At 46.2% G+C, this 21,929-nt stretch overlaps 1 protein-coding gene across 1 annotated transcript in view; it reads right to left on the reverse strand.

Moving 5' to 3' along the window:
• TRPC7 (transient receptor potential cation channel subfamily C member 7) overlaps nucleotides 1-21,929 on the reverse strand; it is a 1,109,978-nt gene that overhangs the window by 706,851 nt on the left and 381,198 nt on the right. The window contains exon 2 of the mRNA XM_085618014.1: nucleotides 20,768-20,950. Coding sequence (XP_085474140.1) covers nucleotides 20,768-20,950 — 183 coding nt within the window. The remainder of the gene's footprint in view (nucleotides 1-20,767; nucleotides 20,951-21,929) is intronic.

Consider the following 21,929-nt stretch of genomic DNA (forward strand, 5'->3'; position numbering starts at 1 on the left):
GAGTGTATTGAATCAGTCATACATCACAAGGAAGGGGCCTGGACACATCTAAGGAGGAGAGAGATTGGACTGAATAGAAAACCTGAAAGAGTGGGGAAGAGGGCCAAGGATCAACCTTTTAATGCACATATGACTGCGGCTCACATCCAGCTGTGTACCTGGTAACTCATATGAATACAGATGTAGGAGCAATCAGCTCTGCAGTCTTGCCTTGCTGCCATGCTGCCTGTTGTTCCCCTGGATGGGTGATAAGGAGTGCACATGCATCCCTTGAACCCATAGTGACTTCAAGGGCAATCTGCCTAGCCTCCTGTAATGAAGTGTCAGGGAAATAAAAGACTTCCAACCACCCTGCTACAGCACCTGGACTCTGCCATCTGTCAGTCTGTGCTGCCAAGTGGTGCCACCATGGTCCTGGACGCATGCAAGTGGGTTTAAAATGTTGCTCCAGCAGAAGCCTCTGTTGCACGGGTCTGAAATGGCACATGGTCCTTGTAGCATGGGTTGGAACCGGTGCATTCATTCTGTTGCATGGCTCAAAACTAACGCATCACCACCATTGCATGGGCCTTAGCATCGTTGCATAAGCGCAACTGTGCAGTGCATCATCCAATGTAAATTTGTGTAGCAATTTAACGCAAATGTCAAAAAAATGCTGGATACACCCCGGAAAATATGCAATGGGTGTGGCAGGCTGCATACTAGGAAGTGTAAAAGTTACTTTCACTTTCTGTTAGTGTCTGTTGGATGGAGTTGGTTGCTGGAGTGGAGAGAACGTTTTGAGGAGATTTTGTCTGTTTGTGGTGTATCTGCTTAGTCCCTGTTACCAATATGTTGTGTACTTTTTCTGTCTTAGTTTTGTATTTTGTAATTGTATTTGTCTTTCTATTGTCGGGTGTTTGTCCTATTTGGGGTATTTGAAAGTTAGGCATAGTTTGGGGTTTATGGTGCATTTTATTTGTTTAGAGTAGGAGGATAGGTAGGGTTTATGCCCTTGTGGCCATTTTGGGGAGAGGCAAAAACTTCTGTGCCAGAGAGGTGGGGTGCTTCATCTGGCTGATAAAGCATTTCCTACTGATGATGCTGGCTGCAGGGGGAAGGGTCAGCCAGGGGTACCGATCAAGTCATCATTAGGATTGTAGGAGCGGGTACGATGGTACCTGAGTAAGGTGGTCAAGGAAGAGTGCACCATTTCCTGGGTCAAGCCACGTGCTGAAGTCATTGCCTGTGAAGCAGATGTCATGGACCAGCTAGGATTGGAGATTGGGGGGCCCGTAGGTATGTAGTAATGTACCATCTGCATGTGGTTATATAGATAACCTTGTTAAAATACAGATCAATGTCAACATTTATGTGCAAAGTGTTGATGCCTTGTGACACACCAGGCAAAATAGAGTGACTCCAGTTGGCAGACTTTTCAAACTGTCACAAAAAGCAGCAAACCAGGCATAAATGCAGTGTTACCTCCCAGGGAGCCACCACTATTAATGCAAAGCAATGCTAAGCAGCCGTCCAAATTAGGGTTTCTATTTAGCAATATCCAGTACTGAAGAAGGGTTGGGCTTGTATATGTATTAGGCTTAAACATTTATTGCTGTTTTCCTCATTTATGTGATGCTAACCCTGCTCAATATGTGGCCATATCCACCCCTATGGCTAGATTCTCAATGCAAATCATTATCAACACTGCACAAGATTTGGATATGTCTGTGTGGCAAGGCTAGTATGTATGTACTAAAGGACACATCTATCAAATCATCATGCAGCACAGTAAATCACTTAGCTGTGTTGCACTGAGTGAAAGGGCAGGAATGTTTTGTATTGAACAATCTACAATGCATTCCTGTCCCTTCCTAGTGTTGGCACAATTTTGGCTGTCTAGTGCCAATGTTTACACCCCTGCGTCATGGTGCAAGGGGGCCTGTTGATGAAGCTGACCAGTAGTACTGACCCTGTGACCCCATCACATGCATTAGGCATGATTTTGACATATGATTAAAGAAATGTCGGACCTTTCACATCCAAACAGATCGCCCTGTGCAGTGACTAGCTGCAGTCAATGGTCTGACAATGTATACATATGTGAGTAAGGGTGTCTAAATGTGTCATGACACTGGAATGTCATAATGCTTAGTTAAGAATTTGAAGTGTGTGCAGTTGCTCTATATGCATTGCAATGTCTCCATTGTATTGCAGGTGGACATCTTCCATTCACCCAGGGGGAAGTTGACAGCTTCAAGGATACTAGTGCAGCAAGTAAGTGTCATGACAACATGGTCTTAGCTTTGTGACATTTGTGTGTGATCCATGATAGCTGTAACAGTGTGATGTATTTGTGGAGGTATACATCGCCTGCCAAAAAATTACTTAGAATCGCTGAGCAAACAAAACATCACGTGTGTAAGCAGATGTTAAGAAAAACAAGGAGGTTTGATCATGTGAATGTAACACACTTAACATATGGGGATGGCATACCTGTGTCACATGCCTAACAACACTTTTCATAAACATCAATTGCAGTGTTACCAAGTTAGCCATCACAGTGCAATCATTGACAACAGATAGATTCTGGAATTGTGCCAGTAACATCCCAACTTTTGTTGTATCCTCGAACAACCAATGAAATGGTACAGTTGACAACTCAGCAGGTGTTGCCACTGGGATGTGAGTCATTTGACGTTTGTCATTTGACATCTGAACATTCTCTCAGTATTTACCCATACCTGAGGTATAGGTGATGTCATCCTGTCTTGGGGTGATGTAGCCTCTATCAGATGTGTCCATTTTAGACCTATGTAGAATGGAGTGGCAGTGGCCCCATTACACTGATGCCCTGAAGGCTGCATTCATGTAGGGTTGCTCATTTATCGATCCAGGGTTTGCTTCATCACAATAGCTCTCAGCCTTTCTAATGCTCATTGTGAGGGTACATATACACAAGGCAGGGATCTTGCGCTGTGGCCCAGCAGTTATACCATGGATGGCAGCCGGCATATCTCAATAATTTATTGGCCCGATTCACAGAACTCACTTCATTGATGAGTAAGTGCCTTCTGTGAATACCAAAATGAGTAAGTTACTCAAAATGAGTAAGTAAGTGCCTTCTGTGAATACCAAAATAAGTAAGTGCCTTCTGTGAATACCAAAATGGTAGTAAGTTTAGGATTTTGTCTTACGTTAGTTCTGTGAACCGGGCTCTATGTGTCTGCTGACCACAGAGTGGCAATAGCATTGTTGTAATACCTATGCAGCCCCAGCAGACCTCACTGCATGCCCACATAAACATTGGCCTAAATTTGTCCAGCAGGACATATGCTTTAGATTTAACATATATTGGCATATCACTACCAGTCTCAGGGGCAGTATCTAACTTGTGTGGCAATTATCTCAAGCTGTCATTTATTATACCATGGCAAGCCACCTTGCTGCACTGTGTGAAAGGGCAATGACATCAGTGCACTGTGCTTTCATGATACAACACATATCCTTCCTTTCCTACTGGTAGCATACGTTTCACTGCCTCGCACCAATAGAGGCACCCTTGCATCATGGTGCAAAAGAGCCTGCATTATAGGCAAAATAATTATTGGACAAGTAAGGAGAGCTGCCTGAATAAACACAGTACTAAGAGGCTTTTTGCTATGTATGTGTGTCCTGCAGAATGCAGCACAGGGAGAATGTGGTAACAGAAACATGAAATTTGATTTTTTTTCTCCTGGCTTAGGTAAACCTGTTGACTTGATGCATCACAACAAGTTTCGAGGTATAGCACTTCTGCTAAATCTGCATTTCCATCAAAATAAGGGTTTTGAAGCAGTGAGATACCCCCTCCATCTATGGAATGGCTCCCTGCCGCAGAGTAAGACAATGTGTGATGCCTCATGTAATTCAAGATTACTTAAGACATGCAGAGTCACAAAAGCTGCCATTGCTTAGCTTTATACATCTCACTCAGGATTTGCCTTTAACTTGTCCCCCTTGCATGATACAAAACCAACAGCAAAAGTGTACATATGCAGCCCATGGGTATTATTTATCATTTATTCTTCAGAATGAGTGGGGATCGCTGGTATGAGTGAAATGCATGGTTCTATATTTTGTCTAAATAGATGTTTTATACATATACACTGACCTTACTTGGGTTACTTTGACATATTGTGCTTGGAGTGGTCATTGCAATTAAGGTATATCGGACATACCAAGAATAGGTGTAGGTACGGTCAGGTAATTATGATTGCACAAGAATGTCAATTATATGTTGTGATATGTTGTGATATGTGATATGCATATTATACTTCCCCTGATATGAGGTACAATTTTCTCCCTAATTAACATGACACCAGAAATGGCACAAGCCTTTGCCATGATACGGCCACGCTATTTGCACCTGAGGAAGATGGAACATGTGTTCCGTAATATGGGCCACACGTATTACAGGGAAAAGTCTGCTGGTTTCTGGAAGCCATCCTCATCTCGACAGGCACCAACGACCACCACTGCTACAGCTACCCATAATGGAAGTCAGCTGCCAGGCCCATCGCACCGCACTCCTGGGCCCTCAGGAGGACGGCAGAAGCAAGCCACTGGGCAAGGCCAAGCAGGGGGTTGTTCATAGGACAGATTCAAACTTCTGCTAGAGGAGGTTGCACAAAATGGATGAACAAATTCAGAAGTTGGAGAAAGCGATGGAGTGGCAGGGGGGCCTTCGGCGAAAGTGCTAGCAGACACTGTAGCACATTGAGGCACACATATAGACTATCCAATGAACATCCCCTTCTTTTTATAATCTACATTTTATATAGTTGTTTTAGTGGACATTGTTATTGGTATCATGTAGGTTTAGGAAACGTTTAGGTTAGTTTTATATAAGTACATAGTTTTATGTAATGTTTATTAAGTTTCAGTTTTTTGTTAGGATTTTAAATGGGTGGGGGTACTGTTTTAAGGATAGTTTGTGTAGGTTAGTTAGGGTTAGTTAGTGTTTTTAGATTTAAGGTTTTCAATTTTAATAAAATATTAATTGTTCTCTAGTTGGATAATCTTTGGTTGTCATGAGTTGGTATTCCTGTATCAGATGAGTACATGATATTCAACTTGTCATGAGTACATTGTAGGAATATGTTGCATTGTCAGAGTCCTCTGGACAACTGTAATGATTACTCACATTGAGTTAGGTATGGAATTACTTCCATAGTTAAAACATTTTAAGTGGGGCTCAGGATTTGATTGTACACATAGTACAACATAGGCAGTATCCTTACTGTAGGGCCCTGTATGAAAGGGAGAGGGCAGGTTAGCATGGGATTTGACAGTTGACTACTGATTGCTGATCCCTGGTTGCGCTGGCACACAGACTGCTGCCTAGCACCAACTTAGATACCCTTCCACCATTGTGCAAGGAGGTCTGTCTTGGCTGATTAATACATGTGCATGAAATTACACCTGCCTAGACAACATCCATCATTGGCATTTACCATTTGCTACGTGTGGCACGGCAAACCAGCAGTGTCCAGGGAGTCTTGAAACAAAGCATGTGAGTGTGGGGCCAGTATGGGGGCATATACTTTATAGAAATCAGTTGCGAGGCCATCCAGTCCAGGTGCCTTATCACCTGACAGGCTTCTAATCACTTGGATAATATGCTCGGTGGTGAAGGCCGAATCTAGATAGGCTTAATAAGCATTATCAAGCCAGAGCAGCTGGATGGTGTCAAAATACCCGGAAAGTGCTATTGGGTCCGACGATATAGTTTCGGAGTATAGTTGTGCATAAAAAGAGATCATTACAACTAGCAGTTCAGATGAAAAGGAGTTTTTTTGGCCTTCGGTATCAAGGAGTTCAGTGATATAGTAGGCAGTACGTGGGTCACAAAGTCTTACTTGGGCGGTCTTACCCCCATAACGTCTAGCCTGGCTGCATCTAGTTATAAAGCAGGTTTCTTGAGTAGCTTTGTCCTGGAATTCAGACACCTCAACCCGGATATCAGCTAATATGGCAGTGTCGCAGGTTTGGTATTATTGTTGCTCTAGCATATGAATATCTCCATCGGTTTTTGACAGCACTCCCCTCATTGATATTAAAACCCGGGATTGTTTTGCAATACATGCTCCCCATATCACCACTTTAAATGTCTCCCAGAATGTGGATGCTCACTGAACTGAGCCCAAATTGGGCGTGAAAAATTCTAGTGTATCCTTTCGTATCTCTTCCCGAAAGGCAGCATCTAGGCGCGCTCCCACTGGTAGTTGCCAGCTGAAAGCACGAGGAACTGCATGGGTTATATGCAGATTCAACAGCCCAGGGGCATGTTCAGATAAAGTATGCTGTAAGTGGGAGACAGAAGTATGCTAACATCTCTGGATATCAGCCAAAAATCTAGTCGGGAGCATGCATTATGAAAAGACGAGATACAAGTGCCCTCTCGGGTCTGTGGATGTGTGCGGCACCAGACATCCATTAAACAGTCATCTTTCACAATCGCTTTGAAAGTTGTGATGGCCCATGGGTGTAGACTCTTAGAAATGTCACAACAATCTAATTGATCATGAATAACGGTGTTGAAGTCTCCTCCCCAAATCAAGGCACGGGGCCTAGAATAGTTATTTTTGCCCAGATCTCTGCAAAAAAAAACCAGGGTCATCACAATTAGGTCCGTATATCACAGTCATCGTCAGTGGCTGTCCATATAGGTCTCCCGCTAGTATAACAAACCAAACCCCAGTGTCTATAAAGGATTGTGACAGTTGCCATGCAGGGTATTTACGAAAGAGCACTGCGAAGCCCCTGGCATAATTGGAGTATGATGAGGTTTCGATTTCCCCCCACCAGTGTGCACGTATGCCAGAAGGGGAGGGGTGGCTTAGATGCGTCTCTTGTAAGAAATAGAAGTCTTTTTTATGTCTCTTTAAGTAAGCATGTACAAGTCGTGATTTTCTATAGTCATTAAGACCGCAAGTGTTCCAGATAATACATGAGATAGTAGCCATAATGGAGTTGTGGTAGTGGAATGATGTTTAACAAGTGGAAGGTTTGTCACGTGGAATCTATAGTGTACGCTGGTAATATTGGTGATGGAGGATGTGCAACAAAAGGAGGAGAGAAGAAAAACCAGAAGACAAAAATACAATATAACAGCCTATTTCCATACCTCCCCCATCCGCTCCAACCACCCAATTCGGTTGAGATAAATTTCCTACCCTCCCTCCTGAAGAACTATGAACAATCTGAGATTGTAGTTTGGGAAACATCCCATGGGGACATGGAACACACTAGGCAAACAACCTTGCAGAGGTTGGCTGGGCGGCCAAACTAGTGTTCAAGGGACAGCTAATGCAATACAATGATGACAGTGAAAGCACAATATCAAACATTAAAGCTTGGCCTATATGTAGTACATAAACAATAAGTGGTGGACCAGTGAAAACACTTGGTAGACCCCTCCAGTTTGCTCAGGAGGCAGTGCTAGAGCGACAGTCACAAGGCAATCAATCATTGTCACTGAAGCGGGCCACCACAGAAGAGTTTTTGTGTTTAGCAAATTTTAAAGCTGACTTATCATCCGTGAAAAAAGTATATTTTTTAAGGGAATATGTAACATGGCTGGATAAAGGAGAGCGTACAGTATGTCAGCTTGTTGTAGAATTTTGTGGCGGGCTGTCAGGACCGATAAAATAAAAATCTGGATAGAAGGATCTGTTGTTGCCCTGGTGTTGCATAGATCCACGTTCACAAGCCAGTTGCAGAATCACATCCGTCTCAATAGTTTAATAGTCAGGCGACTATGGGCAGCAGAGTTGCCCCTATGAGTAGTTTAGGTCCTAGGGACCTGAGGACCTGCTCCACGGTAAATACCGCCAATAAATTGTCACCAAAGAGTTCACGTAACAAATTTTCAACATAATCTTCCCTCTTGGAGATGGCTGTGGTTTCTGGAATTCCAGTTATGTGAGGGTTATTGCATCTGGAATGTGCTTCAAGGTCTTCATTTTTAACTTTGATCAGTTCGAGCACCTTGTCCATCCATAACAAGTGTTCTTTGGATTCCGGTTATAGATCGTCCGCATCCGAAATTGGGTTCAACAACTGGTCCAGTCGCGTTTCATGTGTGTCAACGCGGTGTTTGACCTGGTCCAGGTGACCTGTAATGAAGTCCAATTTAAACTGATGGTTTTAAAGCTCGTTTTTACATCCAGGAGTAACGTGCAAATATCAATAACCTGTGTATCTTCCTCGATCAATTGTAAACCTAGACCGTGGGTCCAGGCCAGCACTCTACCCTGCAGCTTTGCCTCACCGCCGCAGCCTCGAGTCCCCCACAGTCAGGGTTCACGCCTTCTGCCCGCCCTGCCGGTGATCTCTTGTCAGCTGAGTTTTATTTGTGGTAATTGTACTGATATTGTGTTCACAGAGTGTTTCTTTCATTGTTGTCTAATGAGTTTTTATTCACTTTTTAATTTCATTTTCCAAGCCTGTTTTACCGATGCTGCTGCCCCTGCGGCCCCTCCCACCCCGACACAGTCCCCGCTCCAGCCTCTCTACCTGGTCCCGCCCCCTCTCCTATTTGATGGCATGCCTAAGGCGCGCCTAAGGCAAGCCGGTCTGCGCACGTCTGCGACCAGCGCTGGGAGTCCTAGTACTCCGAGGCCCAATCACTACGACACAACCACCCTCCATGCACTCAATCCCGGAAGACACGCTGCCTGCCCAAGATCCTCGCCAAACACCACCCACGGACCTTTCTCGTGCCTACCCTGCCACAGATCCCTCACCATTGACAACACACCCGCGACCGCCGAAGGACCGCCCGATGCATGCACAACCAAAACCCTGACATGCATCCTCCTCAACTTGCGCTCCCTTCACCAACATGCCATAGAGATCTATGACCTGATCGACACCCTCTCGCCCGATGTCGCCTTCTTCACGGAAACCTAGACCAATGCCACCTCTGGCCCCGACATCGCCACTGCCATCCCCGATGGCTACGAGATCCAGAGAAGGGACCACCCCCACCGCCCAGTAGGAGGACTCGCCATCACCCACAAAACCCCCCTCTGACTCTCCGCCTCCAGCACGAGTGACCCCCACTCCAACACAGAACACCTCAACTTCCAGATCCAGACCAGCCCCAGAACTACGCTACGCAGGACCCTCATCTACAGACCAGTCCATGACCACCATCGCCGAGCTGGCCGCACCCCACTCAATCACCTCCACAGACTACATCCTACTCGAGGACCTGAACTTCCACCTCGACAACTGCAATGACCCCGACTCTATCACTCTCCTCGACAACCTCGCCAGCCTCGGGCTGAAGCAGCTGGTCAACACGCCCACTCACAAAGCTGGACACACCCTCGACCCAATCTTCGAGGGAGGAACAAACATCAGCTTCAGCCACACCACTCAGCTCCTCTGGACAGGCCACCATAGCATCCATTTCACCTTCAACACTACCGCCACACCCAAGCCCACACCGCAACCACCACGAAGGAACTGGAGCAAGGTCACAGAGGAACTCCTCAACACCACCCTCCACCAAGACCCCCCCAGTGCCACTACTGACATCAATTCCTCAGCCACAGAATTTCACCGCTGGATCTCCTGCTGCGCCGACAAGCTCGCACCCCTCCGCCGCCCTGCTGAGCAACGCCCCCTGAAGGCCGCCTGGTTCACCACTGAACTACAAGAAGCCAGATGCTCCTGCAGACACCTAGAGAAAACCTGACAAAAACCAGAAAACTATGGAAGCACGGAACAACCACAGGAGTGCCCAGAAGGAATACCACCAGCGCATAAGAGACACCAAACGAACCTTCATAAGAGACAAAGTCCAGACCAACGCGACCAACGCCAAGGAGCTGTTCAACGTCATACAACAGTTCACCAAACCCCCCAGCGAAGCCACAGACATCACACCTTCCCAGGAACTCTTCGACAAGCTCAGCGCATACTTCAATCTGAAGATCAAGGCCCTCTACGACAACTTCAACAAACCAATGACAGACAACACCCCCCGACACCACCAGCAAGCCAGCCATCATGACCGGGAAGCCCTCCACCGTCGAACACATCACCACCACCATGAAGAAAACCCACTCAGGAGCCCCAACTGACCCCTGCCCACCAAACATATTCCACATGGCCACTGCCGCCATCGCAACCAAACTAGGACAGACCATCGATGCCTCCTTCATGTCCGGCATCTTCCCAGATGACTGGAAGCGGGCGGAAGTTAAACCCCTCCTCAAGAAGCCCACGACCGACCCTTCCGACCTGAAAAACTACAGACCCATCTCTCTCCTCCCCTTCGTGGCCAAAGTCACCGAGAGACTCGTGAACGCCCAGCTGACCACCTTCATTGAAGAGAACTCCATCCTAGATGCCTCCCAGTCTGGATTCCGCAGCAACCACAGCACCGAGACCACCCTCCTCGCCGCCACGGACGACATCCGCATGCTACTCGACCAGGAACACACCGCGGTTTCTTATCTTCTAGACCTCTCCGTAGCCTTCGACACCGTCCCTCACCGCACAGTCACAGCCAGACTTCATGACGCGGGGATACAAGGGGCCGCCCTCGACTGGATCCAATCCTTTCACTCCGGCAGAACCCAGAGAATCAGACTCCCTCCCTTCCTCTCCGAACCCACCGACATCAACTGCGGAGTACCCCAAGGATCATCACTCAGCCCCACGCTCTTCAACATCTACATGGCCCACCTCACCACCATTGCTAGACAGCAGGGACCCAGCATTGTATCCTACGCCAATGACACCCAGCTCATCCTCTCACTCACAAAGAATCCGGAAGACACCATACTGCTTACAGGAAGGAATGAAGAATGTGGCAGCCTGGATGACGGACAGCTGCTTGACGCTCAACTCAGAGAGGACCGAGGTCCTCATCCTCGAACCCCACACCTCTACCTGGGACGACACCTGGTGGCCCTCCGCCCTTGAAAATCCACCCACTCCTACAGACAACACATGTAACCTCGGCATCATCCTCGACTCCTCCAGCTCCATAAACCGCCAGATCTATGCCATTGCCTCCACCAGTTTCAACTGCCTGTGCATCCTCCGCAAGACCTTCAAGTGGATCCCCCTGACTGCAGAAAGACCATCACCCACACACTCATAACCAGCAGACTGGACTACGGCAACACCCTATATGCCGGCATCAACAAAACTCCACTACACAAACTCCAAACCATCCAGAACGCCGCTGCCAGACTCATCCTCGGAACACCACGCCACAAACACATGACCCAACACCTACGAGACCTCCACTGGCTACCCATCGATAAGAGGGTCACCTTCAAACTCCTCACCCACGCCTACAAATCCCTCAACAACATCAGACCCAAATACCTCAACAAGAGAGTATCCTTCCACATATCCAAGAGGAACGTCTGCTCAGCCGACCTCGCCCTGGCTGAGGTCCCCTGCATCTGCAGAAACAGAACAGGCGGGAGAGCTTTCTCCTACATCGCAGCCAAGACCTGGAACGAGCTCCCCGTGAACATCAGACGCTCCCTGACCCTCTACACCATCAAGAGAGACCTCAAGACCTGGCTCTTCGACTGATCCGGAACGGCCCCCCCCAGCACCTTGAGACCCTCACGGGTGAGTAGCGTGCTTTTTAAGCCCCTGATTGATTGATTGCATTGAATAGCGTTATGCTCCTTATCCTGGCCCTGCTCAGCATTTCAGGTAAGGCGTCGGCTTTCAGAGGAATGTTTGGGCTGTTTAGTATTGTGTTTGCCCATTTTGCGTACGTGAACATTCAAACTGTGGGGATAAAGCACTATTCAGGTCAGACATTCGGAATTGAGCAAGGGGAGTTATAATGGCCATCCAACTGAAGCAGATCCTGAATGATTCCGATTAATCAGAGATTGCAGGGTACATGGAGTCCTGCCACGCCCTGGGTAGACGCCACCACAAGGGACATGAGCAGACTCCGCTGCTGGCTAGCGACAATTGATTCTGGCAAATTGAGGCTTAAGGGTACAAGTGGAATGGAGGGGGCAGGTAAAACGATGAGGTTTGTTCTAGACGGTGTGAGCTGTGAGTCGCAAGAGCCACAATATTGCCTTAGCACAACTTTATATGGCAGTAGGTTGATTAGAGCATGTCAAAGTTGCCAGCCATGCCAACATCAGGGCAAATAATTAACACTAGGAGACTAGCAGTGATATGGTGCCAATGGTGCAGCATCAACTTCAAATGGCCACTGATGAAATGGCACACGCAGGAGCCTATTTACTCATGCTGAGGGGAGACCGCAGCACCTCCAGAGCAGCAGTCAACTGTCCTTTGAGTAGTCAGTGTCTCACTACAAAGCCCAGTGCTGTAATGACAACCAAGTGCTCCACAGGCAATGGTCAGCGCGTAGCGTCACAGTTGTTAGAAACAAACAAAGGCGCACAGTGCAATAGGCCAGAGTGCAATCGGCCATAATAATCAGTGACAGTCCAAAGAGGTGTACTGGGGCATATCACTCACCAGGTATCTCAGCCAGCATAGGGCTGCCAGCGATGGCCTCGGGCTGATGATCGGTTCTGCCCCATCCCTGCCTCAGGACTACAGTAGTGCGGTCACATAGCTGGCCTGGCCTTGGGAGCTACAGACCACTGTTCCAAGGGGCGCGGCCGTTCCCACAGGTCAACAGGCAGACCAGTGCACAGACCCAGGGGTTACTACCTTGCCACATGAGCACCACAGGCAATCAGATTCCGCAGGCCCAGCCTCCAGTGCAGTGAAACGAGGTGCCCTCAGCCCCGTGGCCCCAGCACGCCCCGCAGCCAGGCCCACACCACTATAGGCCGCCTGTAGGCCCATTGTTAGTCATCCTTACAGGTACCAGGGGGGACTGCGGGACTCCTCGATCACACCAGACAGGTTCGGGTCATTGTAAAGTTTCATGCTAGTGGGTTCTAGTGTCAGTTGCCCCCTGAGGATCCCGATTATGTACAGATGTGATGTTCTGCCAGATTAGCCCTCTAATGAGCGGCCATCTTGCTACTCTGCGTGACCACACCCCAAAACTGTCGCTAATACTTAATTACAGTGATTTCAAGAGAACACATTCACTGCACTTTATGGTTTGCTCTGTGGAAAATTAATCTATCCATAATTAATGGTCTTTGTCAGCCAATTAATCTTTTAAATAAATGCACTTTTAATTAAAAATAAATTTTACAGAGAACAAAGTGCTTGTTCTCAAGGTGATCATCACACAATTGATTAATATTGAGGACTGGTGTATATGTACAAAAATGTAATTGACTATGGTATAATGATGTGGAACCTAGTCTGAACTTCCAAACGTAAGATTATCTTATTTCATTAGTTAATGGTTCAACCCAGGCATAAATTTTACTCCATCGTCAATATATAGTGAAATTGTGAAGAACTGGGCATTTACATCATTGCTGGCCAAACACAGTCAGAACTTTAATTTTCTCATTCATGTGGAATACTTTTACCTTGATTTATTCTAAGTTTGTCTTTGGATCAATTGAGATGTCAGGTCTACACCCCAAACAAAAGCTCTCATGGCATATCCTTTTTGGTCAACATGAGCATATGGAACCCAGGACTAATCTAAATGTGCAGATTTTTGCCTATATAAAAATAGGAAATCCTTGTAATGGACCAAAACTCACAATAATGTTTTAGCTCAATTTTTAGCTAAGATGTCTGCTGTTTATGTAAATAATGAGCTAATTTACACAACACTAATACACACATTTGTTAATTTGATAATCTGGCATTTAGTATTTCTCTCTCTTCCTCATCTTGTTTTTTGCCGTTCCTGTTAGATATTAAGAGCCAGGGAGAGTCATCAAGTAATACATCTCTGTTTCTATTTACTCTGAAGTACTCATGGTCTACAGAGCATATATTAGCACATAGCTCAGTTCTTGTTTTTTAGCTATTAGCAGCTGCATTGTCTACAAATAGGCGAATGACTGAATGTGTACTTTAATCACAATGAACTTGAGTAAGATTATCCCATATGTAAAAACTACAGCCACGATTTAGAGTTGACAGGGAGGGTATTCCGTCGCAAAGATGATGGACTATCCTCTCCATCAAACTGAAGGCCCGCCTGCATGATTTGCAGATGGATAGACCATTATGTAGACGTTGGACACTACCCTGTCTCTGCTGCCTATATACCCTACTCTCTCTCATATCTTACTCTCTCAGGCTGTCGGTGGTTTGGCCATGTGTCCGCCCACATGATCCAGAATGGGTGGCGGGTCGTGTATTTTTTATAATTTCAAACAGAAAGAAAATAAAATTAACTTGTGCACTGCTGCGCTGTCATGTTAATGGAGCCACATTGCACTCTCTGCTACCTTGATCACTATATGGAATCATTTTTGGCTTAGGTTGATTTATTTCCAAATAGTTGGTAATTCTTAATTACAGTGGTCGCAATAGGACTCATTAACTACACTATATGGTATGCTCAACAGAAAATTAATCTATCCATAATGACTGTGGTTCCAGTAAATTCAACAGAATTTACTGGGCCAGCGGACATCTCTAAATTTGGCAGTTAAAGTACCCTCTCCATTGCGGAAGTAAAGTACTCTGCCATGGCGAAGGTAGTAACACCATCCGACAAAGACAAAATCAGGCACAAAGGGCTTTATTTAGATTTTGGCAGGCAGGATACTCTTGCAAAATGTGATGACCATCCCATCTGCCATATTAAAAGTACATTGGATACACTTTTAACATGGTGGTCAGGACATCAACCATGTATGTGATTGAGAATCCTGTCTGCTAAATTTTAAATAAGGCCCAACTTTGCTATGTATGTCATTTTTATAATAACAGTGATTTTTATCTATCTATAGGTTTATTCTCGAAATAAGCAATTAGCATCTAGCAATTGAGCTATATGATTGTTTATTATTAATCAGCAATCATTCCTCTGAGTGATCAATCAATATTGCTGCATCAATTTGGAATGACATGTAGTAATTATACTTAACATTTAAATACCTTCAGCTCCTTAATGCATATAGTTGCCGCAGTTTGGAGACAAGACGAGTATACTCTAACACCTGCCAAGGGTCTAGGACCTGGGGGACAAAACTAGAGGATAGGAGTAACTCCAAAGAGGCATGTTCTATGGAAGGTCTAGTTGGAACAGGGCAGGTGAATGGAGAGAGGCCTCTGGAATGTTGTGTTCCTGTAGCTCAAACAGGAGCACAGCCAACTGATGCTTGGAGTCCCTTCTGGAGTTGTGGGTTCAAGTCAAGCAGGTCCAGTCTTACTTCAGATTCTTCAGACAGCAGGACAGCCCTTCTTCTGATTCTTCACAGGTCCAAGAGTGTTCTGGGTTGAGGTCTCTGGTGCCCACTTTTATACCCAGTGCCAACCTGTGGATGTGGGCAAGTCTTTGTTCATCCACTACGCCAGTTTGAGTTATTTTCTCCACTCCCACTGGAGTCAGCCTGACTAGAGAGACAAAAGGGAGGCATGCCTTGGTGTGATCTTCATCTGCCATTGACAAGGTAGCCATCCTTTGAATCTCAGGACAAAGTCTGGACACAGCCCACAGGTCATCCTGTCATAGGCAAAGTCCCCCTCCCCACACTCAGAGCCCTCTAAACATTGTCAGGGAACAATACACATCTCTCCAAAGGACACCTATCAGAGGTTAGGTGACAGCTGGAAATTGGCAGGAGCGTCTTTGGATTTCACAGAGGGAATTGGCAACTTTCTAACATTGCAATTTCCTAAATAGTAATACAAATTCTGATGTGACGATTAAGTTGGATTCTAAATTACTAATATAATGAATCTGTAGGAAGCTGGCTCTTTATATGATATACCAAAGTGAGGTATATCGTGTAAAGAGTTAATGGGTTCCCCTGTGAGTGAACAGAGGCTTGCTTAGCAATCCCAATGCCCTCTTCTAGGGGGTATTGTGGTTGAGCAGCCTTAGGGTTATCATAGAGGAGTGTTAGACATCTCAATAGTCAATAAATGGTGCACATGACTCAATGAAGAGATCAACACCAATTTTTAAAAACATCAAGTAACTATAAATATTTAGGCACCAGAATCATTACGATCAGGTAAGTACGTTTTGCAAGATTTTGTGCTTTAAAAAGTTGACAATTGGTGCATTTGTCAGAAGCTGCAATGTTATCCTATATGTGGATAAACAAGCATGACATTCAGGTAGATTACAGCGACTAACAAGACCAATCTACGGGACTTGAGGTGAGTATCGGTCAAGGTCCAAGTCAGCACCAGCAGGTCACCTCCAGCGCCACTAGGGCAGCCAGGTGCAGTGGTGCAATACAGCATTGAGGGCCCAATGTTAGTCAATTGGGACAGGTCTTTGTGAAAAGAGGCTGTTGGTTTTGACTCGGAGGCCAGTCAGGTTGAACCAACAGGAGGGTTCAAATCGATTTTATGGAACATAGGGACACCAGTGGTCTTCTTCTCTTCAGGCCTGGGTGGCTGGGTGTGTAGGATCTTTGTGGTGTCAAGTTTCTTCGTCTGGGAGCACTCTCGGTTAAGGGAGCCTGTAAACAGAGGATGCAGGTAATGTCGGGGAGTTCACGTGGGATTAACCCAAAGTGGACTCTGTCTCTTGAGGGCTTGGGGGCCACACTGACACCATTGGCCTATGTCAACACAGGCTGGGGGGGCTTGAGTGCAGTGGTGCTTGGGGTTGTTGGTTTTTGGGTGGTTCCGGAATCCTTACGGTTCTTCTTGTGGTGCCTGCAGGATGCAGGGCAGCAGCTCCGCTATTCCCTGGGAGTTCTTGAGTCTTTATTGAAGGCAGGCGGTCCTCCCAGGCTTTGGAGGCATGACAGCTGCAGGATGAGACCTCTTTGGTAAAGGTTCAATGGGGAAAAGCAGATAAGGGGCAGGGCTGGTGCCAAGTCAGTTGCTCCTCTTCAGTCTTTTGCTTTTGTGGCTCTTCATTGTCCTTCTTCTTCGTAGGTCATCAGGATCTGATTTTCTGGTTCCGCAGGCTATCCTAAATACTGAATTTAGGGGCATTAGGGGAGTGTATTGTAGTAGCCAATGAGCTACTTATCCCTGGGGTCACTATGCCCCCTATTTGACCACATCTTTTGGGGAGTGGGCATAACCCTCTCCCAGAGTTTGTAAGTTTGCCATCACCAAAATGTCTAACTCTGAGTCGCCTTCACTTCAGGTAGCCCACCTTAGAGGTGTTACTGGCCTGAGGGTGGAGACGCCTATCTGAGTAGCTAATTTTCTCACCTGTTTAGGTGCCAAAGGGCCCTGGTCAAAGGGGGTTGTCTTCTTCTCCTGTGAGAGAAGTCAGATTTTCATGTCAAAGGCGATGGACTCTTTGAAGCTCCACTGCCTTGGAATGCTAATCTGCAGGTCATCCTGGGGGCAGGGTATAAGCTTCCTCTGTCTGAGCAGGCTTGATTTCTGGCCTCCTGAGTACAATGGTCCTCATCCATGGGGGTCAGAAATTGTCTCTAATGGCAGGCTGGTAAAAAACAAGTCAGTCAGTATACCAGTAGCTGGTAGGCTGTCATGTAGCACCTCTAAGGTGCCCTTTGTGTGCATGTATCAATAAATACAACTCTGGCATCAGAGTGGCTTTATTATTATGAGATGTCTGATACCAAACGTCCCTATTTTCAGTGAAGCCATCATGTAGCTGGGGAACTCGTTTTCACCAGTGTCCAGCACATATACTCAGATTGGCTTCCCTGTTTAATTTTACTGGAAGCAATAGAGTTGACCAGCACAGGGGCATATCTGCTTGTGCAGATAGGCCCTCACATATAGTATAGTGTAACCTGCCTTAGGGCTGTAAGGCCTGCCGTAGGGGTGACTTACCTATACTGCATACAGTGCCTGTGCCATGGCACACAGGGATGTGTACCATGTCTTGTTTTCATTTTTGTCTGTACCAAGACGTGCAGTCTGTAATGGCAGTCTGTTTGTGTTTGGTGAGGTGTCCTTTAGGGTGGCAAATTCATGCTGCAGCCCACAAGGTCCCTCTTTAGCCTTCTTGACATAGGTACTAGGGGCACCACATACTAGGGACTTACAGGGAGTGCTACAAATTGGCCTTTGGCAATATTGACCCACTTGAACTTAATATAGCTTTGGAAGCTTCCAGGCCTAGCCTGGTGGGGGAACTTGAGGAACGCTTAGCTAGGTTTTCTAGCTGGGTATCAAAAGCAGTAGCTACGGTGGCCCCACGACGTCCAACTAGGCTAGCTAGGGAATCTCCGTCCAAACCCTGGTTCAACCCCACCCTTGAAGCTTTGAAGCATGACTGAAAGACCCTTGAGTGGGCCTGGCGGAGTAGTGGGTATTGCCCGGTAGACAAGCGGAAGCTCAGAGATAAGCAGAAAATATACTATGCAACCATTACGCTGGCTAAAGGGCAATTTTACTAGGCCCGTATCGGAGCAGCCAGTAACAACTCTAAGGACATTTTTGCTATTGTTCAGAGCTTCAGGGCCGCTCTGGCCCAAGCAAGTGTTTTGTCATCTTCACCTACCTGGTGTAACACTCTCTCTTGCTGTTTCAGAGATAAGATCTGGGCTATCCAAGCGGCATTTAATCCCTGCAACATCACAATGGAGTCATCTTTGGAGTGTCAATCTACTGATACAGCTCATTCCTTGTCTGCATTTAGGCCAGTTGACCCATTGGAATGTCTTAAAATTCTTAAGGGTCTAAAGTCCGGCTCGCCCTCGGACTCCTGTCCTGCGAGGATACTGGCAGTAGTTGCGGGGGTCGCTAATACAGAAGTGAATACCATCATTAATCTGTCTCTCCAGAAAGCGGTGGTACCACAGTCTTGGAAGGAGGCTAAGATCTTGCCTCTCCTAAAAAAGCCGTCATTTGACCCCCTTTGTCCAGGGAATTACTGGTCTATCTCCCTCCTTCCTGCTTTGGCGAAGGTGTGCGAGAAGGTGGTTAATAAACAGCTCACGGACTTTGTGGAAAGGGAGGCGCGCCTGCATCCAGCCCAATCAGGGTTCCGGGCGTCCCATAGTACAGAAACATTGCTGATGGAGGTGGCGGAGGCCATCCGGGAGTGTTTGGACACCAGCGGGAAAGCTGCCTTAATTTTGCTTGGCCTCTCGACGGCGTTCGACACGGTCCCGCACTCACTTCTCCTGTCACGCCTGGCCAAGATTTGTCTGTCGGGTGCCGTGTGGGGCTGGCCCCGGTCCTTCTTGGAACGTTCTCTAGACTGGCTCCCCGTGGTGGATAGAGTTAAATTTAAACTATTGGTTTTGGCCCACCGTGCTCTTCACGGTTGTGGTCCTCTTTACTTGCAGAGGCATCTCTCCTTTTATGTTCCTGCGCGTCCTCTGCATTCCTCGTCCCTTTATTACGCTCAGGTCCCGTGTTTCAAGTTTCAGAGAATAGGGGGCAGCTAATTTACAGTGAATGCGGTGGTTGCCTGAAATGTCCTTCCTCTTGCCCTGCGTACCATCCAGGACCCAGTTGCGTTCAAGAGGAAACTGAAAACACACATATTTTGCTGAAGCTCTCCGTCCTTACCCCGCTAGGCACCGCGCCGGGATACTCATGAGTAGCTGTGCGCATTATAAACTCATATAACATAACATAAAGGTATTGCCAATTGGGGTATACCTGAACAGTCAGGACCCGCAACATTTGGCTAGCCACTCCTCCCCTGCCCTGTTGCAGGACCGTCCACCTGCCCGCCCCCAACCAAACCCTTCTTCTGCTTTATCGCAGTGGGAGAAGCAGAAACATAAAATGGTATTTATAATACCATTTTATGTTTCTGCTTCTCGCACTGCTAGAAAGCAATGGGGCGACACTCCTCCGCCCACATGGAGAAGCCGCCCAGGTTTAACAGGAAGAGCAAAAGCATTTACCACTTGCTAGTAAGAGTAATGAGCACAAATCTCGACAGTCAACCAAAATGGGCTTCAATAAAAAGACAAAAAATTCAAGATAAAACTGCAGGATGGGAACATTTTAAACAACGACAAATGTCATTCTTTTTTTTAAATTACCCATCAGACTATCATGCATGGACAGTTTTTTGATGTTGCCAATGTTTTTTTTTTTCCCTAGCTGTGAATTTTCAAACTTAACTAAAGGTGTGTCCTAGAGACCAGTGCCAAGGTCCCACAAAGGTAGTACATAGTAGAGATAGTAATAGTAGAATTTGTAGCCAAACACATTTGTTTAACAGACGTAGTGAAACACTGAAGGATGTTTTTCGTAACAAATGGATAGCAACCAAAGAACCAGCCAATGCGGCTCCTTCTCAGCACCAGGATACCCACCTGGTTGAGCTGTGTGCTCTACAATTGCCCATAACATAACATAACATATTTTATAGCTGACATTAAAGATGTCAAAGAGAGAAAAAGCTCACAGACTCATTTTTCAGTTATTTTCATGGCAAATTGATTAGCGTCTTTTTTATCTTCCTTTTAATGCTCAAATTCAAGCCCTTTCAATGCAACTATAGACATAATAAACTATTCAATGGGTACTCAACACCTAGATGCATATGTGGCAGTATCTAGTAAAACTACACTGATACTTCTGCATAATTGTACATCTTTCAAAACCTTCTTGCGAATTTTAAATCCCTTAAGATCCAGGTTTCAAGCTCAGGAAACATACCAAAAAGTAAAATTACTTTTAATTTCAACGATACTTTAAACGAAAATGTAACACTGTGGAAGCACTACCGGTAAAAGAATGAATTAAAATGTAATAACTTTACCTTTTTTACCTCATATTTAATGGCAAGTTTCACCCGGCTGAGACTTGGTCGAGGATGTTCACTCCAGGTTTCCAGACTCACGTCACCATTCAAGATGGCGTCAACTTCTTCGGTATCTCTGCAGAGATCCAGCACACCCACAACGAAATCCTTGCATTGCATAGATAGTTTCCTATAGTCGTTCTGGAAGAGTGAAAAAGAACTAAATCAGTCAAGCTTCCATTGTGAAAATAAATCTTTCATATTGGCACGTGGATTAGGGGCTCATGAATGGGGCCCTGTTAAAAATGAATTATCATATAATATCAAGAGAGGGGACAAGGGGTATGTTTAAGGAGGTCCAGTGTACAAACCCCAGGAGACTATCTGCGAAGAAGGGTACAAAGTTCCTCATGTACAGTAAAAAAGAGATAAGGAAGGCGGAGGAAGGAAGGTCTCAACCAACCGTTAGTTATCAGAGAAGTATCAAGGGAAACCGGGGGAATTCCCTTGGTGGAACTAGAGCTCTCACACACCCAGCGTGCTAGGTGTCATGCTTCATCATATGAGCACTGCCCCTCGTCAAGTCGGCGCTGCAATCCTTGACGGGCTCCCGAAACCGGGGCTCTTTATCGGGGATCTTTTGTTCCTGCCGATTGGTGCATGGGGGTGAGGGGTCTAGTATGTATGAATGTAGCAGAGAGTGAGGTAAAAAGGGTGAGTTATTCCTAATCACTAATTTATTCGCAAGGTAAACTACTCTATGAAAAGTCGTGTAGAGAGGCTAGGTACTAGAAATAATGTGTCTAGACGTGTAGCTCTACTCTAGGAGATCAACATGTTTCATGCCGTGTATGTCAGGAGGATCTGGGCAATTCTTCAGGATCAAAAAACTGTCTACACTACGTGGTGGAGTGAGATCTACATACCACGTCCTTAGGTCTGTAACCTAATAGTGCTACTAGATTTGCTAGCAACAGTACTGGCGGCTATTAAAAGGACACCGGTTGGGTCCAGCGTGTATTAGCGCTATGCCGGAAGACCTACCCAGACCGCCAGACCTACCCACCCCGGTTTCTGGCGGTCTGGGTAGGTCTTCCGGCATAGCGCTAATACACGCTGGACCCAACCGGTGTCCTTTTAATAGCCGCCAGTACTGTTGCTAGCAAATCTAGTAGCACTA

Source organism: Triturus cristatus, chromosome 7, assembly GCF_964204655.1.
Source record: "Triturus cristatus chromosome 7, aTriCri1.1, whole genome shotgun sequence".
NCBI lineage: Eukaryota > Metazoa > Chordata > Amphibia > Caudata > Salamandridae > Triturus > Triturus cristatus.